Source organism: Microtus pennsylvanicus, chromosome 6 (assembly GCF_037038515.1).
Source record: "Microtus pennsylvanicus isolate mMicPen1 chromosome 6, mMicPen1.hap1, whole genome shotgun sequence".
NCBI lineage: Eukaryota > Metazoa > Chordata > Mammalia > Rodentia > Cricetidae > Microtus > Microtus pennsylvanicus.
The window spans coordinates 47088499-47107041 of NC_134584.1; the positions used below are offsets into that span (position 1 = coordinate 47088499).

The 18543-nt window shown below is 40.0% G+C and overlaps 1 protein-coding gene across 5 annotated transcripts in view; it reads left to right on the plus strand.

Moving 5' to 3' along the window:
• The window catches only part of Srek1 (splicing regulatory glutamic acid and lysine rich protein 1), a 34024-nt gene extending 27549 nt beyond the window's left edge, over window positions 1-6475 (plus strand). For all 5 annotated transcript variants that reach the window (XM_075976146.1, XM_075976147.1, XM_075976148.1 and 2 more), the window contains 3 exons: window positions 123-218; window positions 3267-3411; window positions 4373-6475. In XM_075976146.1, coding sequence (XP_075832261.1) covers window positions 123-218; window positions 3267-3411; window positions 4373-4513 — 382 coding nt within the window. In that variant the 3' untranslated portion in view covers window positions 4514-6475. The remainder of the gene's footprint in view (window positions 1-122; window positions 219-3266; window positions 3412-4372) is intronic.
• The last annotated feature ends 12068 nt before the right edge of the window (window positions 6476-18543 follow it).

The following is an 18543-nucleotide window of genomic DNA, read 5'->3' on the forward strand; positions in this document are numbered from 1 at the left end:
AAAGTAACCAAACTAGTCTTAGAGAGATGTTCTCAGTGAATTGGGTACCCTTTCGCTTTATAGTTTGAACTGTTCTTTATTTCAGTTGCTGATTTTAGAAAATGACATGTTTTGTCTTTCAGGGAAAGGCGGCGACGGAGGAGCAGGAGTTCTTCCAGATCTCCAAGAACATCAAAGACCATAAAGAGAAAGTCTTCTAGGTCTCCGTCTCCCAGGGGGTAGGTGGAAGCATTTGGTGAAACAAAATGTGGGAAAAAATTCCTTCTTTAATCTGCTTTCAAGTTATGTTTTTGAGTGGCTGATCCATTTGTATTCTTAAGAATTGATGTAAGATGTTGGTGTCTAAGACCATCAGCTTCCAGCCATGTGCTCATCCACTCAGTCCATGTAGGGACTGCTCCCCGCCTTTCCAGTTCTGTGTAGTTACAAGATGGAAGAGTGTGAAACAGGTGGGGACTATACTTTTCTGCCACTCTTAATTGTAAGATATGTCTCCATATGGTGAGAGAATGTTCCCTTTGCTTTTTATGATGTTGGGACTGGTTCTGTGGCAGTCCGGCTGACTTGAGTTCTATTTTCCTTCTGCCTTCTTCCCATTTGCTGTTTGCTTCAGCTTTTGTCTTTTTTTTTTTTTTTAAGTTAGGCAAATGAATATTTTCCAACTTTTTATTTCTCCACACAAAGGATAGCATATCCTTGTATATTTGTGTGCTCAATGACTAGGCCTCATTGGTGTTTACATGTTAGACCAGACTAACTTTGAAACATGTCATGAACTGTCATGCCTGTTTTTGATTTTTGTCTTTTATTTTTTATTGTGTGTGATATACATGGAGGGGCATGCCTGTGCCACAGCATGTGTGTGGAAGTTGAAGGACATCTTTGTGAAATTAGTTCTCTCCTACTTGAATGTGGGTTCCAGAAATCGGACACATGGATAAGGTCACTGGACTCTAGGCTGTTACTCTGAGCCATTTGATCAACCCTTTCATGTGTTTGGAGGTAACTTTTTGTATATGGTTAGAGGTAGGTTTTCAGCTTCATTCTTTAGCACATGAATTTCAAGTTTTCATGGCACCATTGTTAAAAACATCCATTTACCCATCTTGGAAACCATATGATGTGGTATGCAAGAGTTTATTCTAGGCTTTTCATAGACTCATATGTTTGTCCTTAGCACCATATTGTCAGTTAATGTAGTTTGTAGTCATTTTGAAATGAGAGATTGTGAGTCACCTAACCCTGTTTTTTCTTTTGCTTTAAAAATATTTATATACTCTTTGATTTTATCTGTATGTGCCTGAGTGTTTGTATGTTCACACATGTGCAGGAACCTGTGAAGGTGGGAAGAGAATGTCAGCTTCCCTGGCACTGGAGGTTGTAAGCCATGTGAGTGCTGGAAACCAAACAGGGCTCTTCTGAGAGCACCGAGTGCTCTCAACGACTCTGCCATCTCTCCAGCCTCAACTTTGCTCTTCTTTAAAAGAACATTTTGGCTATATGGAGAGTCTTCAAGATGTCACATGAGTTTTAGGACAGGTTTTTCCTGTATCTGCTGCTAATGCGGTTAGTGGTTTTTGTAGGAATTGCATTGAGTCTGTACATTGTTTTTGCTGGTGTTCTTAATGGCGTTCAAGTCTTCTGAGTTCTTTCATTACTGTGTTATGGTGCTAGTATACAGATTGTTTTGTTTTCATTATTTTTAGTTAAATTGATTGTATTTTCTTAAAATTTTTATTTGTAATCATATGTATGTGTGTGTCTGTGTATTTCTTCATGTGCACACAGTGCCTGCAGAGTCCTGAAGAAGATGGGGAGTTACAGGCAGTCGTGAGCTGTCTGACTGGAGTTCTGGGGACTGAACTCCAGTCCTCCGGAAGAACAGTACTTAACTATTGAGCCACCTTTCTAGCCCTTGCATTTTATTGTTTATGTTGTTCCTTAGATTTTGAAGCCGTATATGAAGACACATAATACACACAAAAATGCTTTCTTTTGAAGACCTAAGGTTTTGCTTTGTAGTTTTTTTTTTTTTTTTGCTTTGTTTTGCCTGTAAGGTTTCTTGCAAACAAATTTACAGATTTTTTTTGTTTGTTTGTTTTATGTATTTGGAGGTTTAGTTGTGACCAAAACTTCCTCTCACCTAGAATTCATCCAGATTTACTTCCAGTATATAATCATTTCATTTAAAAATAAGTTGGGTCTCTAAACCATTTGCTTGATTTCTTTTATGTAGAATAGCATGTGGATCCTACTTTATTACCAGTCGTCCCCAAACCTTCTATGATAAAAAAATGGTTTTCCCCAGTGGCTTTAAATGTTACCTTTTTAAAGCTACTAATAGGGAACTGCTCTAGTTCTGTTTTAGAGCTATCTCAGCTAGATCGGAGTACTTAGGTTTCTCAAATAATATGCAGAATTTCCCCTCTATAATCTTAGGGGTTTGTGATTTTGTTTTTCAGGTAGTGTAGTGGTCTGTGTGTTTTAGGTTTGCTTTCGAGTTGGTGGTTCTTGTTTCTAATAGTAGATGAGGTGGGCAAGCGATGTAGTAGGTTACTTGACATTCGAAGTTTTGCTAGTATCTGTTCTCACACATCTGATTCTCTGTCCTTTTATTCTCTGTTAAACTTTCTTTTTTCCTATTTTGTGTGAATGTGCGAGTCAGAAGATAACCTAGGGACAGTTGAGTCTCTCCTATCTTGTAGGTCCCAGGTCTCAAACTCAGGCTATTATGCTTGATGTCAACTAAGCCATCTCACAGGTCCCTTTTTATTCCCTCTTGGATGTTCATATATTAAGTTGAGAATGTGCATATGAAAGTGTTATATAATAGTATATTTAGAGATTCAGTGGAAGGGTTCCCTTACCAGGAAGAAAAGCGTCTGTGTTTAGTTCAGACGCAACTTTTCCTCCATATTGTTGATTTGTGGTTGGGTGAATCTAGGGACAAGGAATCATTAGAGTGTAGACTGACTATAGTTTGTTTTTATCTCAACCTTCTAGTAGAGAAAGTGTATCTTGAGCATTTAAAAAGTGGTAGGTTGACAGTACAAGTTGTGTTTTATAGGAACACATTGGTAGCTGCTGAGCAGAGGTGGAAAGAGGTCAGGTTGTAGGCCCATCTTTGTTACTTTCTCAATCCAGTTTATTATTATGCTTATTTACGATGCCTTGTTTTGGATAGCCAGTGTTAGATAAAGGACTGTTTTCAAGAGTACAGTGGGTCTTTAAATTCTTGAAAGATAACTCCTGTGTTTTCAACATAGCCGAAATAAGAAAGATAAAAAGAGAGAAAAAGAACGGGACCACATCAGTGACAGGAGAGAAAGAGAGCGTTCCACATCTACAAAAAAGAATTCTAATGACCGAGATGGGAAGGAGAAGGTGGAGAAGACCAACACACCGGTTAAGGTGAGCTCCTCAGCCAGGGCCCAGGGCACTGCTGCCTTACCTGTAGATTCCATTTCAGAGAGATGAGGACCTGTTGAAACATAAGCAGCTTAATCCCTTATTTGGAGAATCAGTAAGTAATGTACTGTGAGAAAATTGTAGAGAACTTCTGGGTAACAAGTGTATTAGATGTTTATGATACTGTGGTTGAATTTGTGTCTGATGCTGTTTTCCTCAGCATATATTTGAGCAAATTTGATGAGATTTTGTTGTCATTGATTTTGTAATATATAGTTAAGCTTAGATTTGTTCACATAATAATTTGTTCACATAATTAGATTCGTTCAAATATGTAATATATAATTGAAAACTATATTCCTTTACCAGTACAGAATTGAAAACTAAAACTCTCTAAACCTTTTCTTGGAAATTGAAAGTACTTGCGAATTATGTCAGGTCTCTTTACTGTCTTGTATAATTCTATTTGGAAATACAGGTTCTGGAATTGGCTTTGCTACTGATGGAGGGTTGTCATCATTAGTGACATTGGCGTTATTTATTAAGCATGTATTCCTTGTTAGGCATTCCTTGTTCTCATGTAATTCTTCCTTAGGCCTCAGCAGAATTTGTACTGCTTTTGAAAGCTTTTCTAAAAGGAACGGTGGCTTCCTTTGTACGTGCTCACACTTATTTCTTGTAGTGTTTTGGAAAGCACGTTGTCTTCTGGGGGCTTTTACAAGGCTGTTTGTGAAGAGCTAGAATTTCTGTTTACCTGTTGTATTCTGATTCTGTTACCATGAATTGCCCATCTTTTGTTGGAAATAACTTACAAAGAGAAAATTGATACATGTTCTTTCATGGGTTTTTAATGAAAGAAAACAATACAGTTTTATTCACAAGAGAGAGTTGGATCATTTAGCCATACATAATTACAGACAATTATTGTGCAAAATAGTGAACATGCACTTGATATTTGTTGTAGAAGGAACACAGTAAAGAGACAGATTCAAGTGTGAGCAAAGATGCTGACGAGAAGGACTCCCCAAGGACTGAGGAAGAAAACAAAGTGCAGCAGAATGGGAATTGCCAACCAAATGAAGAGAACAAAACCGACGTGGCATAGGACCGCCCGCTGCCACTCTCCCTCCACGGTGGGATCAAAACCCAAAGCGTTCAGTTTGCAGCAAGGTGTACATGGGGAAGAAACCCACATATGGGAACTAGCAGCTCTTCCGGCTATGAGGTGACATTGTGGACATCATGGAAATAATCAGATGTTACCCGAGTGCACCATCTTCTGAAGTCTGCATTTCCTTGGTGGCTGGCACACTTGTCATGTGGTTCATTAGTGTTTGCCAAGAAGCATTGCAAATCAATTGAACATCAGAGGTCCAGAGTTGAACTATCCCTTAAGACTGGAGATGAACATTGGAGGCTCCTAAAGAAAATGCTAGTTATTGAATTTTGTATTGTTTTACTTTTTTAAAAAAATTTTCAATATATACAGTTTGATGATGTGCTTGAAATTTGTGCAAATATATATACACACTCTTGTAAGTAAAGTGCAAAATATGTAAGGAGTTTTAACATTTACTTCACAGGACTTAACAGTGATTGTGGTAAATTCTCACTATTGTGGTTTTTTTTTGCTCACTGTTTTGGACGTCAGTTTTTCTTTAAAACAGTTTTACAGATTAAAATTGCTTAAATAAGTGGATTAAAAACCAACTGACAATGCATGCTACTGTTTGAGAAGAAGAGCAGCTGTCGAATACTAATAACAACGTGTTAGTATTCAGTGTTTAGAACCATTGGGTCTGCCACAAATGAGCATTTCTTCTTGAACTTTCTTTACATTTCCAAGCTCATGAATAATACTGCAGTGTGACAACTGTAGGCGGCAAGATGCCCTTATAAAAAGGAGACTGAGTTTTCAAAATGGGCTATGGGAGCACAAGCTGAAGCTCTAGTGCCTTCTGCAATGTGTGGTGTACTGCTTTCTGGGATTTTATATGTGCTAGTCATGCTCAATTCGTATGGAGTCTAGATGGCTGTATTCTGTTCACAACCATTGGGAAGTGTGCGAGGGCTGTGTCAGAAGCTTTTTCATTCAGTTAAGAGAAGAAAGTCCTGTTTATAAGACTTGTGAAGTTTCAAACAACAGCGTAGTTTTGGGACCACCAGTTTTCTACTGTGATGATTGAAATGGAAATACTTCAAATCAGAGGAAACTTATTATTTGACTTAATTGGATGGCCTTAATATTACCTCGCAATCATTTCTTCTAATGATACAGAAATTATACTTAAAGGAAGGACTAGGAGCATACAGAGGTGGTTTTTGTTCAATGATATGCTTATGCGAGTTTAAGATACACGGTCATCCACCAATCTTAGACTCAACTTCTCATAGACGGTATGGTATGCAAGTAGTAAAATGAAAACTGCTCATGTTTTCTGCAAAACTATAAATTCTAGTTAATGCACTATTCATTGTTACATTTTCAAAAAAAAACAGAAACACTTCATTCATAAATCTTACTTTAAAATCAATTTTAATTTTATTTAATACAACCTAAACAATCAAATTACTCAGTTGCCTTACCTCATGGGAAGGGTTACTGTCACAGATTTAAAAAGCCAAGTAGCGCTTTAGTTGCTTGGTTCCAACTTGAGTCTTGTTTTCATATTAATACTGTTGAAACTATAATTTGAAGAATAGAAAAGCCCTTTCTGCAAGTCATAAAGCCTGGTTCGATTATGAAGCTGCTTAATCATCTTCAGGTGTTCAGATTACTGTGTGTATGTGTGTGTTTTCTTTTCTGTCACTGTGTACATTAAACTTTTGGAAAATGCTTTACTATGTAAAGTATAAATGGCCATTTTAATCGTTTAGCCACATACAGTTGGCTAGTAACAGCTTATTCTGATAGAGAAATGCTTGGGCGCCTGTGGAAAGATTGTGAAGGAGTGTGTCTCACTTCAACCGCTGTCTTATTTATGATATGTAAGTAGACTAGAGCAAATGTTTGAATCTTTGCTATTTTTAGGACCATTTCTCTAATAAAGTTCAGTATTTTAGAGGAGTCTTCAGTTTCATCCCGCTCTTGTTTTGCGTGGCACACAGAGGGTTGTGACGTGGCCAGAGCAGCCTTGTGCACTGTCTAAAACAGCCCTTTAAGTGAAGTTGAGGTGTTTTCCTGTCCTCTGCACTATTCAGACGTTTTCATGGTGGAAAATAGCATTATTCTACCACTAATTACTCTTTATGTAGGTATTTATTTTACTCAAGTAATCACTAACGTAGAAGAGGTTTACAAATTCGGAATAAGTAGGGTTACAAGAGAAAGTAAAGTCAGAGGCTGTGGGATTGGTGTGTGTGTGTGTGTGTGTGAGAGAGAGAGAGAGAGAGAGAGAGAGGCATGCAGGGAGGCAACCACACATGTTCTTTTTTTAATTATTCATTTGCCGTTTTCTATTAATGTATTTTATTTCTTTCAAGAATATTGTCAACCATGTTGTGGTGCACGCCTTCAATCCCAGCACTCTAGAGGCAGATGCAGGTGGATTTCTGAGTTTGAGGCCAGCCTGGTCAACAGAGTGAGTTCCAGGACAGCCAGGGCTACACAGAAAATCCCTGCCTCAAAAAACAAACAAATATTGTCACTCGAGATACTGTCAGGAAAACCTGAGGTAAGATAAGAGAAGCTTCTCCCTCTGACAGCGAGTGTGGTGGTTCCTCTCCTCTCTCTGGACAGGATTTGATACTGTGATGTCTTCATGTGCGCACTGACCTGGTGGCTTTACAGGTAGACCGCAACAGGCCCTTAACTTCTGTGACTATTGCCATAATTGCCGTTTAATCTAGTTAATTTAGGCAGAAAAACACTATTCAGCCAGTAATCTCCCATGTTTAGAATTCTTTTCTGACAGATTTAGTGTTTTTTATGTATTTAACTTTATGTTAGAGAATTAAATTTTGGTATACTCAGTTACAAATAAAAACCAATGTTTATAATCGAGATGTTTATTTATTTATTTTTTGGCAGAGGGGCAAGAAAAGTTTCTCTTAGGATACTAATTCCTTTGTGTTGCTTTTATTTTCGGATTTTTAAAAAGACCCGACTTTTTATCTACACCTGTCTCAACCTATGAGAATATTTAACTTTAAGGGTTATGGAGCTCACTAGTAGGCTTTAAAATATTTCCCATTTATAGTGCATAACAGATGGAGTATGATTTCCTTTCATGTTGGTTGAGTTAGCAGCTAGCATTAGTGTTTGGAGGGATGCGTTGGGTAAGGGCATATCTGGGCGTCATTGGAAAGAGGGTTGAACCGAGTGGATTGTGACAGGGAAATGCAGTGACGGTTCGTTATATATTTATATGTTTTCCCGCCAAGATGGCTTCTCATGTTTACTTACTAATAGTTAAATTATTTTTAAATTCCAGGTTTAGTGCTCTTCAAAAGGCTTCATCCTATTTCTGGAAATAGAAGTCTACTATAAATGTAACAAAATAAAACTTGTTTCCTACTTAATTTTTAGGTCAGCTTTTCGGTTCCTTTTGTTTCTTATTGTACAGTTAATGCTGTTTTCCCCTGTGACATGAATGATACTTAATTAAAAGATTAGAAAATAAAGCCATTTGTGACTTCTGGTCCATAATCAGGTTAGAGTTAGTAATAGATCTTCTTACAAACTAAGCTAAGATACTTTTGTAGTTTCTGGAATTGATTGTTTATAGTTGATTCTTTTTTTTTTCCTTCTGGGTGTTTTTTTTTTTTCCCTTCTGGGTGTTGGGGATTAAACCCAGGGCTTCAAAGTACTCTCTTTCTCACTGAACTGCAGCCCAGCTTATAACAATTTTTTAAACATAGATTTTTAGTCTTTAGCCCGATACTTAATTTTATAGGCAGCTAACACTTTAATTTGGAAAATGACCAGTTTGGGAGATAAGACATACAAATTCCAGGATCAAAATGGGGTAGCGGTCTCTGTAGTCTTTTTTTGTTGTTGTTGTTTTTTGTTTTTCGAGACAGGGTTTCTCTGTGGCTTTGAAGCCTGTCCTGGAACTAGCTCTTGTAGACCAGGCTGGTCTCGAACTCACAGAGATCCGCCTGCCTCTGCCTCCTGAGTGCTGGGATTAAAGGCGTGCGCCACCATCGCCCAGCGCGGTCTCTGTATTCTTGACAGAGAATACAGACATTTGCTGACAGACATTTCTGACTAAGGGTAAGTTCAGATTCATCAAGCTCATACTAAGAGAATTGTAGGATTTTACCAGTAAACAGGACCAGTGGGCAGTACAGAATTGAGGAATAACGCAGAGGACTGATTTCCATACAAGATTGAATATACTGTGTAACTGTATAGGTCAATTTAGTAGTTAAAAATACTCTCTTGGTCTCAAGTAGTTTAATAGAACAGTGCTGTCGATCATCAGGGGAAAAGTTAATGTAAGCATAAAGATACTGCCTAGATGTGTCTGAGGAGGACTGCTTTTACATGGTACTAGTAAAAGTTATCAAAAGTTGCTGCTATCATGTTGCTATATTTTTAATAAAATGAAAATAATTGAAGTTCACTGTTGTGTAGTAATTTCATGTTTGGGCCAGATATTTGCATATTCACAGCTTGTTTTTATAACAGAAACGTGATTTTCTCTTCCAGGATTGAGAAATGACCACCCAGACAGGTTTTCATATATCGGGAACCCTGTCTTATGGTAACTATAATCGAGGCTTTCCATATCAAGCATTTGGTGGTAGTCTCAGTGATAGCTGCTCGGAGTCTCTTTTGTTCATGGCATCCACTTCCTGGAGATTTTTATGTGGCAACAGATGCCGCCATGTCTTAATAGCAAGTGGAATGCTTGCTCTGATTTTGGGGAAATGCAGTTCTCCATGAGGCCAGTGAATTGTGTGCTAAGGGTGGCCTTGGAAGTGAGACTAACCAGTTAGTCAAATTGCCTCCTTAATAATAAATTAACTAGACCTGTAAAGATGGTTCAGCAATAAGAGCATGTGCCAACAAGCCCCGAGACCAGAGTCATTCTCTAGTCTTGTTTGCATGGTGTGTGTGTACAGCAAATGCAGTAGACCGCCAGCCATGTAGACTTAGAATTTAGTGTGACCTTGTGGCTTGACTGGCCCATCCATGATGAGTGAGACCCTTGTCTTAGCTGCCCTCTCAGAGGAAACTAGGCCGTTTGGTTTTCCGGTGGGTTATAAGGCATATGCAGGGGCTGGAGAAGCTTTCTGGGAACAGACATAGGCTGCAGTATGTGGTTCTTACTGTTTGACTTCATATATAGGTACATCAAGTTGGAGTAGCCACTTCTGACAGACACTGGATCATAAGTATAATTATAGTATTATAATGTGTTTTTATAATAGAACCTTTTTTTAAACATTAGGAAAACCAGCCTAACTGCAAATGTCTAGCTAGTTCTCTTTAGAGTATGCTCCTGTGTTTAATGTGTTAGTCACAGTGTGCTCAGCTGGAGGTCCTAAGTGGAGTCACATAGGCATGGCCTTTCCTACTTCCTCCCCTAAGCTCCAGTCTCCAGTTATTTGTCAGTGTTACAAGATTGGGTAGATTACTAGTGACATCCACTGTTCTTTCTACAAACTTTATGATCATAGTGTGTGCCTCGGCTCTTCAGTTCACCAGTACCACCGTCCATTTTAATTTTCAGTTGCCACATCGATCTTTGAAGTGACATGACCCTCATTCACCTTTGCTACGTCTCTCAATTCTGGTTTCCTCTGAAAGGCCCTTGTTTGTTGTTTTGAGACTGAGTCTTGTGTAGTCTGTCTGAACTTGAACTCTTGGGCTGTCAGGCCTCACCACTGCCCAGTCCACCCTCCCCCCAAATATCTCAACACGCCTTTTATCAGAAATGATTGTAGATACATGGGATAATTCCTCTGGCAGAAAGGTAATTACAGTATTGAAGTTAAGTCCTTTTCATTTTAATTTATTTCAGTAGAGTCCTAATTGGTCTGACCCCGAGTTATTTCAGTGTATGTTGTTACTTAATTAACCTTTAAACTGGCCAGGCTTTCTCATTTTGATAAAAGGGTCGTGTTAATCTAATTGCTTAAGTTAAGTGTTCCTTCATCTTTAATTTTCTGAGAGGATTTGTATTTTATTGTTAAGTGTAATTCCCTAGTGAAGCTATTTGAGCCTGAAATATTATTTACAACCCATTGGTGTGTGTGTGTGTGTGTGTGTGTGTGTGTGTGTGTGTGTGTGTGTGTGTGTAGGTTGGAGGACAACTTGAGGGAGTCTGTTCTTTCACTACATGGGTCCTGGGAATTAAACTTAGGTTCCCAGGTGCCTTTATCAGCTGACCCATCTCACAGTGGAGGTTTATTTTTTTTATTTTTTATTTTTTTACTTAAAATTCAGTATTAACAAGCAGACTTAGGGTTACTTGTGGTATTTAAAATAAGCTGTTGTGTGATTCTTTTTAAATTTATTTATGTGAAATTGTTCGCATTTTCTTTAAACATGTTAGATTTGTTGTGGGGTCCTCATTGTTAAGCTTTTTATTTGGATCAGTTTAGTAGGACACTTGTCAGTTCTTTTTTCTCAAGTCACATTGTTTTCATTGTCTTTCTGTAGTTTTGTGTTACAGGGTTAGGTGTTTTGTTACTTTTTATCTTTATTTTCTCCCCCTAAAGTATGAATTGGAGCCCTTGACTTGAGACCTTTGCTATACTGACATTTTAATACCCTGCATCTGCACAAATCTCAATATATTGTTTCTTTGTTGTCATCAATTCAAAACACTCAGAATTTCCATGGGTTTTGTTTTTCACTCATGAGTTATTTAAATCTGTGTTATTTACTGTCAAAATATTTGGAAAATCCCAAAGATCTTTCTTTTCTTTTTTTAAAAAATCTATCTTAATTCCGTTGTAGTTAGGAAACATTTGTATGATTTTATTCCTAATTTTTGTTTAATGGTTCATAAATTCCATTTGGTAAGTGTTCTCGTGTACTTGTTAAAAAGATGTAACTTGTAACTTCTGTTCTTTTATATTCTTGTTAATTTTGTTTGCTTTCTGTCAGTGAGAGGTCTTAGTTTCATTTTTGTTTTATATGTTTTGAAGTTCTGTTATTTGGCTCATAAATGGTTAGTACTGTCAAATAATTCATATTACTTGACCTTTTCCTCATTATTAAGTTGCCTTTCTTGTTCCTAAGAATGTTCTTTGCTTTGAAATCTTTCTCTGATACTAATAGCTCAAAAATTTATGAAGATTTTTTGCATTTGTGTAATATCTTTTACCATTATTTTACTTCAATTTTTTAGCATACTATTGAAATTATTCACCTATGAGAAGTGTATAGGTTTTTTCTTTCTTTTTTTTTAAAACTGAGTCTTGCGCAGGCATGGTAATGCATGGTAGTGTATGCCCTAAGTCCCAGTATTTGGGAGTCAGGCAAGTGGATTGAACTTCAGGACAGCCAGGGTAGTTACACAGAGAAAGCCCAAAGCAAATAAACAAAACAAAAACAAAACACAAGGTGGATCTTAATCTCTTTCTTTTCAAGTTACAGTGTGGTGTTTATGAGTTTACAAGGCTGATGCAGGTATGACTTCTCACTAGCGTGTGAACAAAGGGATATGTACACAATAGCTCCAGTACCCCGCAGTGCACTCTTAGGGAAGAAGCTGGTGCATGGTCTGTCCTGCACCGTAATGCCATCGACAGACATGCTTGTAGTTTTTGTCTTTCATTGTTTGTTTGCCATATTGGGGATTGAACATTGAACACTGGTGCATACGGGGTAAGCACTCTATCACTGAACTACATCCTGAGCCCATGATTATAGTTTCTTATCTGCTATTAATCTTACCTAGTATACTTTAAAACTAACAACTGAAACCTCAGATACTGTGTTGTGCAATCCCAGCTCAAATTTTTATTTCCTTTATATCTTTACAGGCTTAAATGTGAAATATAGTAACATGTACTTTGTAAAATTTACTATATTGGGTATTGGGTATTTTTGTGCCTTGTGGATACTTTTGAGTAGGAATGTGTGTGTGTGTGTGTGTGTGTGTGTGTGTGTGTTTTCCCGAGGCACCTAAGTTCCTCAGGGACTTTCTTTCAAAGCGTAGATTTTAAAGTTTTGTTAAGGACGCCTTGATTGGCCTTTCCTCTAGGGCTCATTTTACCCCACTACTAAGGCAGAAACTCTTCAAGCACCTGCTGTTCTGGGAATTGTCTTCCTTGCCCCCCACTCTCCACTCCCCCCCCCCATGCTCTCTCAGGATTATGATTGTCAGCCCTGTTCCAACTCTGGGGAGACTGATTGTTCAGAGAATTTTTTTCATGGGGGAGGGGGCGTGCAGAAGTTATGGTTCTTCAGGAGACAAGGCCTCTCCCTGGAACTTGGCATTTGCTGGATCAGCTATGGTGACTGCCAACAAGCTCTAGGGGTGCCTGCCTCCCCAGTGTTGGTATTACCGAAGCACACCACCATTTTTCCAGGGGAACACTGGGGATCTAACTCAGGGCCTCATGTTTGGAATGCACCTAACTAGCTGACTAAGCCTTCTTTCTCTCAATCTTGGGCCCTTGATGGTTCCTCAGTTGGCAACACAATGGCCCTGTGGTGGCCTGCAGATCTTCAGAGCTTCTATGCAGACCTTTCCTCCACATTCTGGCCCATAATCTCTGACCACCTTGATCTCAGTGGACCTTCTAACTTCATCTCCTTAACACAGACGAATAGGTTGGGCCTGGGTTCCCCTCCCTTGCTTTAGTTGTCACCTTTCTACGGTCATCCAGAGCAGGCAGTGCCTACCTTGTTTGTTGATAACATGCTCACTGACTTGCAATGTCTGACATTCAGTTTCTGATTATCTTCTATCTTTCTGACTACCTGCCTATTGAGCTATTATGTCTCAATGATTATATGTTTTTTCTATATCAAATATAATGATACATGTAGTTTATAATTGTTGTTACTCTTATTTTAGCCATAAGTAGAAATCTGCTGTCATAATTTTTGGTCTATGGTTTTAGGCTGTATGCTGTGTGTGTATGTATATCGATATATCTATATGTAGATAGGCTTGTGTGTGGTATATGTGTGGTGTGCAGGTGCATGCCTTTTCAGGTGCGTGCAGAGTCCAGAGCAAGATGGCAGATGTCGTCCTCTCTGGCTCTCAGTCTTACTGCTTCCCAGACAGGGTTTCTCACTGAACCAGAAGCTCGCTAGCCAGTGATTAGCCAGCCAGTGAGCTCTCTGAATCCACCCCTCTTCGCTCTTCAGTGTTGGGGTACAAACATGTGCAGCCATCCTGGCACTTGACCTGGCTGCTGAGGAGGATTTGAACTTGCAGAGCAAGCAGTGTCACCCTCTGAGCCACATCCCCTCCCAGCTGCACACTGTTTTGTTTTGGTTTGTCACACACACACTGATTAGGTGGGTGTAGAGGAGCGTCTGTGGTTCAGGAAGTTAAAGCAGGAGAGTTGCTGTGAGTTCAAGGCCAGTTTGTGCATGAAGCAAGTAACAAGTCAGTGCTGCATAGCACAGCCCTGTCTAAAAACAGATAGCAACAAAAAAGGACTGTGCAGACGTATTGCCAAATACCCCTGGAAAGGGTCAAAACGTGTAGGTTTAACTATGGAGGCTTCATAGTGAATCTATGCAGACCTTTCCTCCACATTCTGGCCCATAGTGAATCCTTCCCAGGCCGGAAGAGGAGGAGCTGGTGTTAGCAGGGTTGATGCCTCCGCCCAGCCTCTTGAGCATCTTGACCTTGCAGGCTTTATAAGGCTTGCTTTCTGGGCAGATGACAAAAACTCTTTCTTAAAAGATTCCAGGAATCTTTGCCAGGGTTAGATTCCAGATGGCTCAGGAGCTTATGTAGACAGACACTCTTGATAGAAGGTATGAAATTGCAGATGTTGAATGGATATTAAACTAATGATGGGACAGGCTGTGAACTACTTAAGCTGAACAGTTTAAACTCTAGCCAATGACTTAGATGGGCTTATCGTAAAGTATTGTTTGCATTAGAATTTTGTGTATGTGTATATATAAATGCGTGTTTGCGGTCTGTGTGAATCCATGGCAGAGGGGTGTGATTGCACTAGTGTACACATGTAGAGTTGAAGGAAAGATGCCAGGTGTCTGCTCTCTAGCTTACTCTCTCCCTCGGGACAGAGTCTCTGTGGATAGCCCCAGCTGTCTTATTGTCTCCACCTGCCCCACCCAGCAGGGACTTTCCTTTTGGTCTTTGTTTCTTTGTTTTTTTGAGACAGGGTTTCTCTGTATAGCCTTGACTGTCTTGAAACTCTTTTTTTGTTTGTTTTTCGTTTTTATTTTATTTTTCTTCAAAATAGGGTTTCTCTGTGTAACAACTCTGGCTGTCCTGGAACTAGCTCTTGAAGATCAGGCTGACCTCGAATTTACAGATATCCTCCTGCCTCTACTTCCCAAGTGCTGCGATTAAAGGTGTGCACCACCACTACCCGGCTGTCAGGAAATCAGGCCCTCATAGTTGTGCACCGAGCATTCTTACTTTGCAAGCCTTCTATCCACTAGAATTTGATACAGCTAGTCTGTTTGGCCTTCAAGTCCCCTAAATTCATGCACTTGTAAGTTATTCACCAAGTCCTAAGAATAGTGATAATAAGCCTCGTGGTGGTGGCACACGCCTTTAATCCCGAGAGAGGCAGAGGCAGGCGGATCCCTGTGAGTTCGAGGTCAGCCTGGTCTATAGAGTAAATTCCAGGACAGCCAGGATTATTATTACACAGAGAGACCCTGTCTCAAAAAGACAAAAGAATAGCAATGATAAATGAATAAGAGCAATAAAAATAAGTGTATTTTTCCACAAAAATATGTTTCTTTCCAGTCTTCTTGGAAGCAAAGGAAGAACCTGGTGGCTTCCCACGATCTGAAGCTGATGACAGTAGGAACAAGGCTTCTGCTAACCTCTGGCATCCTGTGCAGTCAGGAAGTGGTGCTGCCTTTGGGTGCGGGGATTCTGTGGTGCGAGGCGTAGCAGGTGGAGCTTAGCTTCGCCTGTCTCCTGCGTTATGCAGTGTGCAATGTGCAGACTTGAACTGTAGAAGCACCTGTGGCTGGAGTTGGCATCAGGAATCTTTCCTCCAGGTGCTAGCATCTAGCCAGCCTGTATAGCATGTCAAGGCTGAGAAGTTAAAAAGAGATGTAATGAAATGAAAACTGAGCACTGTGGTGTGGTGCATGACTCTGATCCCAAAATTTGGGGCAAAGGCAGGAGGATCAGGAGTTCAAGGCCAGTCTCAGCTATTAGTACATAATCAATTTTAGGCCATTCTGGGCTATATGACAGCCAGTCTTAAAAACAAAGCAAAACATACCAAGTCTGAGACTAAGCCCATACAGATATGCCACTACTCTTTGGGCAACAAACAGTATTTTAGGGCAGGAGAGGATCATGGGAAAGGCCCCACTCTTTCCAGGTGAGGAGGAAGTGAGTGCCGCGTCTCACTACCAGCTAAGGAGCAGGTCCTGAGTAGGACTCAAAAATACAGACTTGTGTTTCACAAGACCCACTGTTTGCCACTCTAATAAATTAAAATTTGGATGCATTTTCTTTTAAAGTGCTGCTTAGCTTAAAAACCTATGTAAAAATTACTCAAAATGGGGGGCTGGAGAAATGGCTCAGAGGTTAAGAGCATTGCCTGCTCTTTCAAAGGTCCTGAGTTCAATTCCCAGCAACCACATGGTGGCTTACAACCATCTGTAATGAGGTCTGGTGTCCTCTTCTGGCCTGCAGGCATACACACAGACAGAATATTGTATACATAACAAATAAATAAGTATTTAAGAAAACAAAAAAAAAACAAAAACAAAAAAAACAACAACAAAAAATTACTCAAATGCAAGTTCTCTGGTGCCACATTCCAGGGCTTGCAAACATCACTGCTAGCATTTAAAAAAGACAATCTTCAAGGAAGCCAGGGCTGCTGCTGCTTCCATGAATCTTGGTGAATCAAGGGAGATGTCTGAGTTAATGCAATTTATGGTCAAAGATGTCCTGAAAGGCTGATAAAACTGTATCACCGGCATGTTTAGACTTTGACTTTTAGAAGCATTACAGACACTAAAATAGACAATGAGAACATATTCTGGCATTGCTGTAATGTGATTTTTCTTCTAATCCCAGATGAGGTAGCAGAAGTTTAATGAGCACTTTCATTGCGTGATGAAACAAATAGGTCTGATGTTTGCTCCAAGGGTTGGGGTGATGTTGGCTCAGATGGAACATGGCAGTTTTGCTTTGATTACTTTGCCTTCACAGACTAAGACCTGCTTTAGAGGTATCCTGATTCCCTGGGTCCTGTATTGTGTTCCAGTCTACTCTCCAACAATTCATAAATCACAAATCTTAGAGGTAGATTTTATTTGAGATATTTTCCTCTTCTCATGTTACCCAAGTAGTGGACAACAGGACTACAGGAACAAAGCACCATGGAGGAGAGGGTTTAAACTGACTGAAATTTCCTTCCCCCCAGTCCGAGTTAGGGGTCAGAAGTCAAAGTTCATTGGGGGCCTGCACTCGCTGAAGACTTTCAGTGTTTTTGGCAGTCTTGCACTTCTTGGCTCATGAGTGCAAGACTCCAGTCCTGCCTGCAAGTGACCTTCTCCCTGTGTCTCTTCTCTTAGTATTTTGTTTCTCTATGTGATATGGGGTGTGTGTGTATCTGTATGTGTGTGTGTGTGTGTGTATATATATGTGTAGGTGTGTGTGTAGGTGCATTGCCCTGGGAGTGCATGTGTGGAACTCAGATCAGCTTCCAATGTCTTCCTTTTTCCCTCTCCACCTTATTTTCTGAGAAATATAGTGGTATATTATTTATGTTTTAATAATAAAGCTTGCCTGAAGATCAGAGGGCAAAGCAGTCATACTCGTCAGCCATACAGGCCAGGAAATGGTGACACACACCTTTAATCCCAGGACTTGGGAGACAGAGGCAGACGGATCTCTGTAAAATCAAGGCCACCCTGGGCTACACAAGAGTGAATCTCTCTGAAAGAGAAATAGCTCACACCAAAGTGATCTCAACACATGAGATCTCATGCCTTTAATCCCAGTACTAGGGAGATGGAGGCAGGAGTGATATGGCTCATAGGAGAGAGGAATAAAGGGGAAGAGACAGGAACTCAGTGGAGTGTGGAGCCTGAGGATTTGTAGAGACAGGATCTTGTCTGAAAAATTGGTAGAGGTAAAAGGTCTCTGTAGAGGCTCGCTGCTTTGCTTTTCTGATCTTCAGCTTGAACCCCAGTATCTGTCTCTGGGTTTGTATTATTGTGCTACAGAGACAGATTCTCTTCAGTGGTAGCTCACCAGTTGGCTAGATTGGCGAGTCCCTGGAATCCTCCTGTCTCTGCTTCAGTGCTGGGGTTACAGGTGTGCACACGTACACACTCAACTTTTTTGTGGGTGCTGGGATATGAACACAGGTCCTCATGCTTGTTCTGCAGGCACTGAACACCCACTGTACTATCTTTCTGATTCAACCCCCACAACTCCCTCTAATGGGGTCCCTAAGAGTCCAGCTTCCTCAGGGTTCAAAAAAAAAAAAAACCCCAACTCCACAATAAGCGAAAAGGGGCTAGAAATCTCAGGGTTAGGAAGTCTACTCACAGCAGGTTCTTTGTATCCATCTTTCTTTATTCTTTTTTCTCTCTTCATCCCCCGCCACACAGGTTCCTAGTCATTTACGCCCTTATAACCAGCGATTTCCCAGCCCTAGCAGGTTCTAGGACCAATCTTTTGCCCCATAAGAACCAGATAAGAGTTTTCATGCACACAGATCCATAGCTGTGAGCCTGGCTAGTATAGGTCGTACACGTCAGGAGGGCTCCTTAGTGGAGAAAGTCAAGGAAGGAATGACATCATCAGGGGTTCCAGAAGGGAAGGCCAGTGTGCTGTACTACATTTTTAGGTGGTTGGTAAAGAGCTAAAAAGTTTATTTTCAGTAAAAGTATGAATAGGGCACAGATTGTATTTTAAATCAGTGCCCCACTTCTTTTCTCCCAGCATGCACAGAGGGTACCATGTTACCAGACAACCTACGTAAACAATTGAGGAAGCTAATGGCTCCTGATCTGATTAGCACATTCACCAG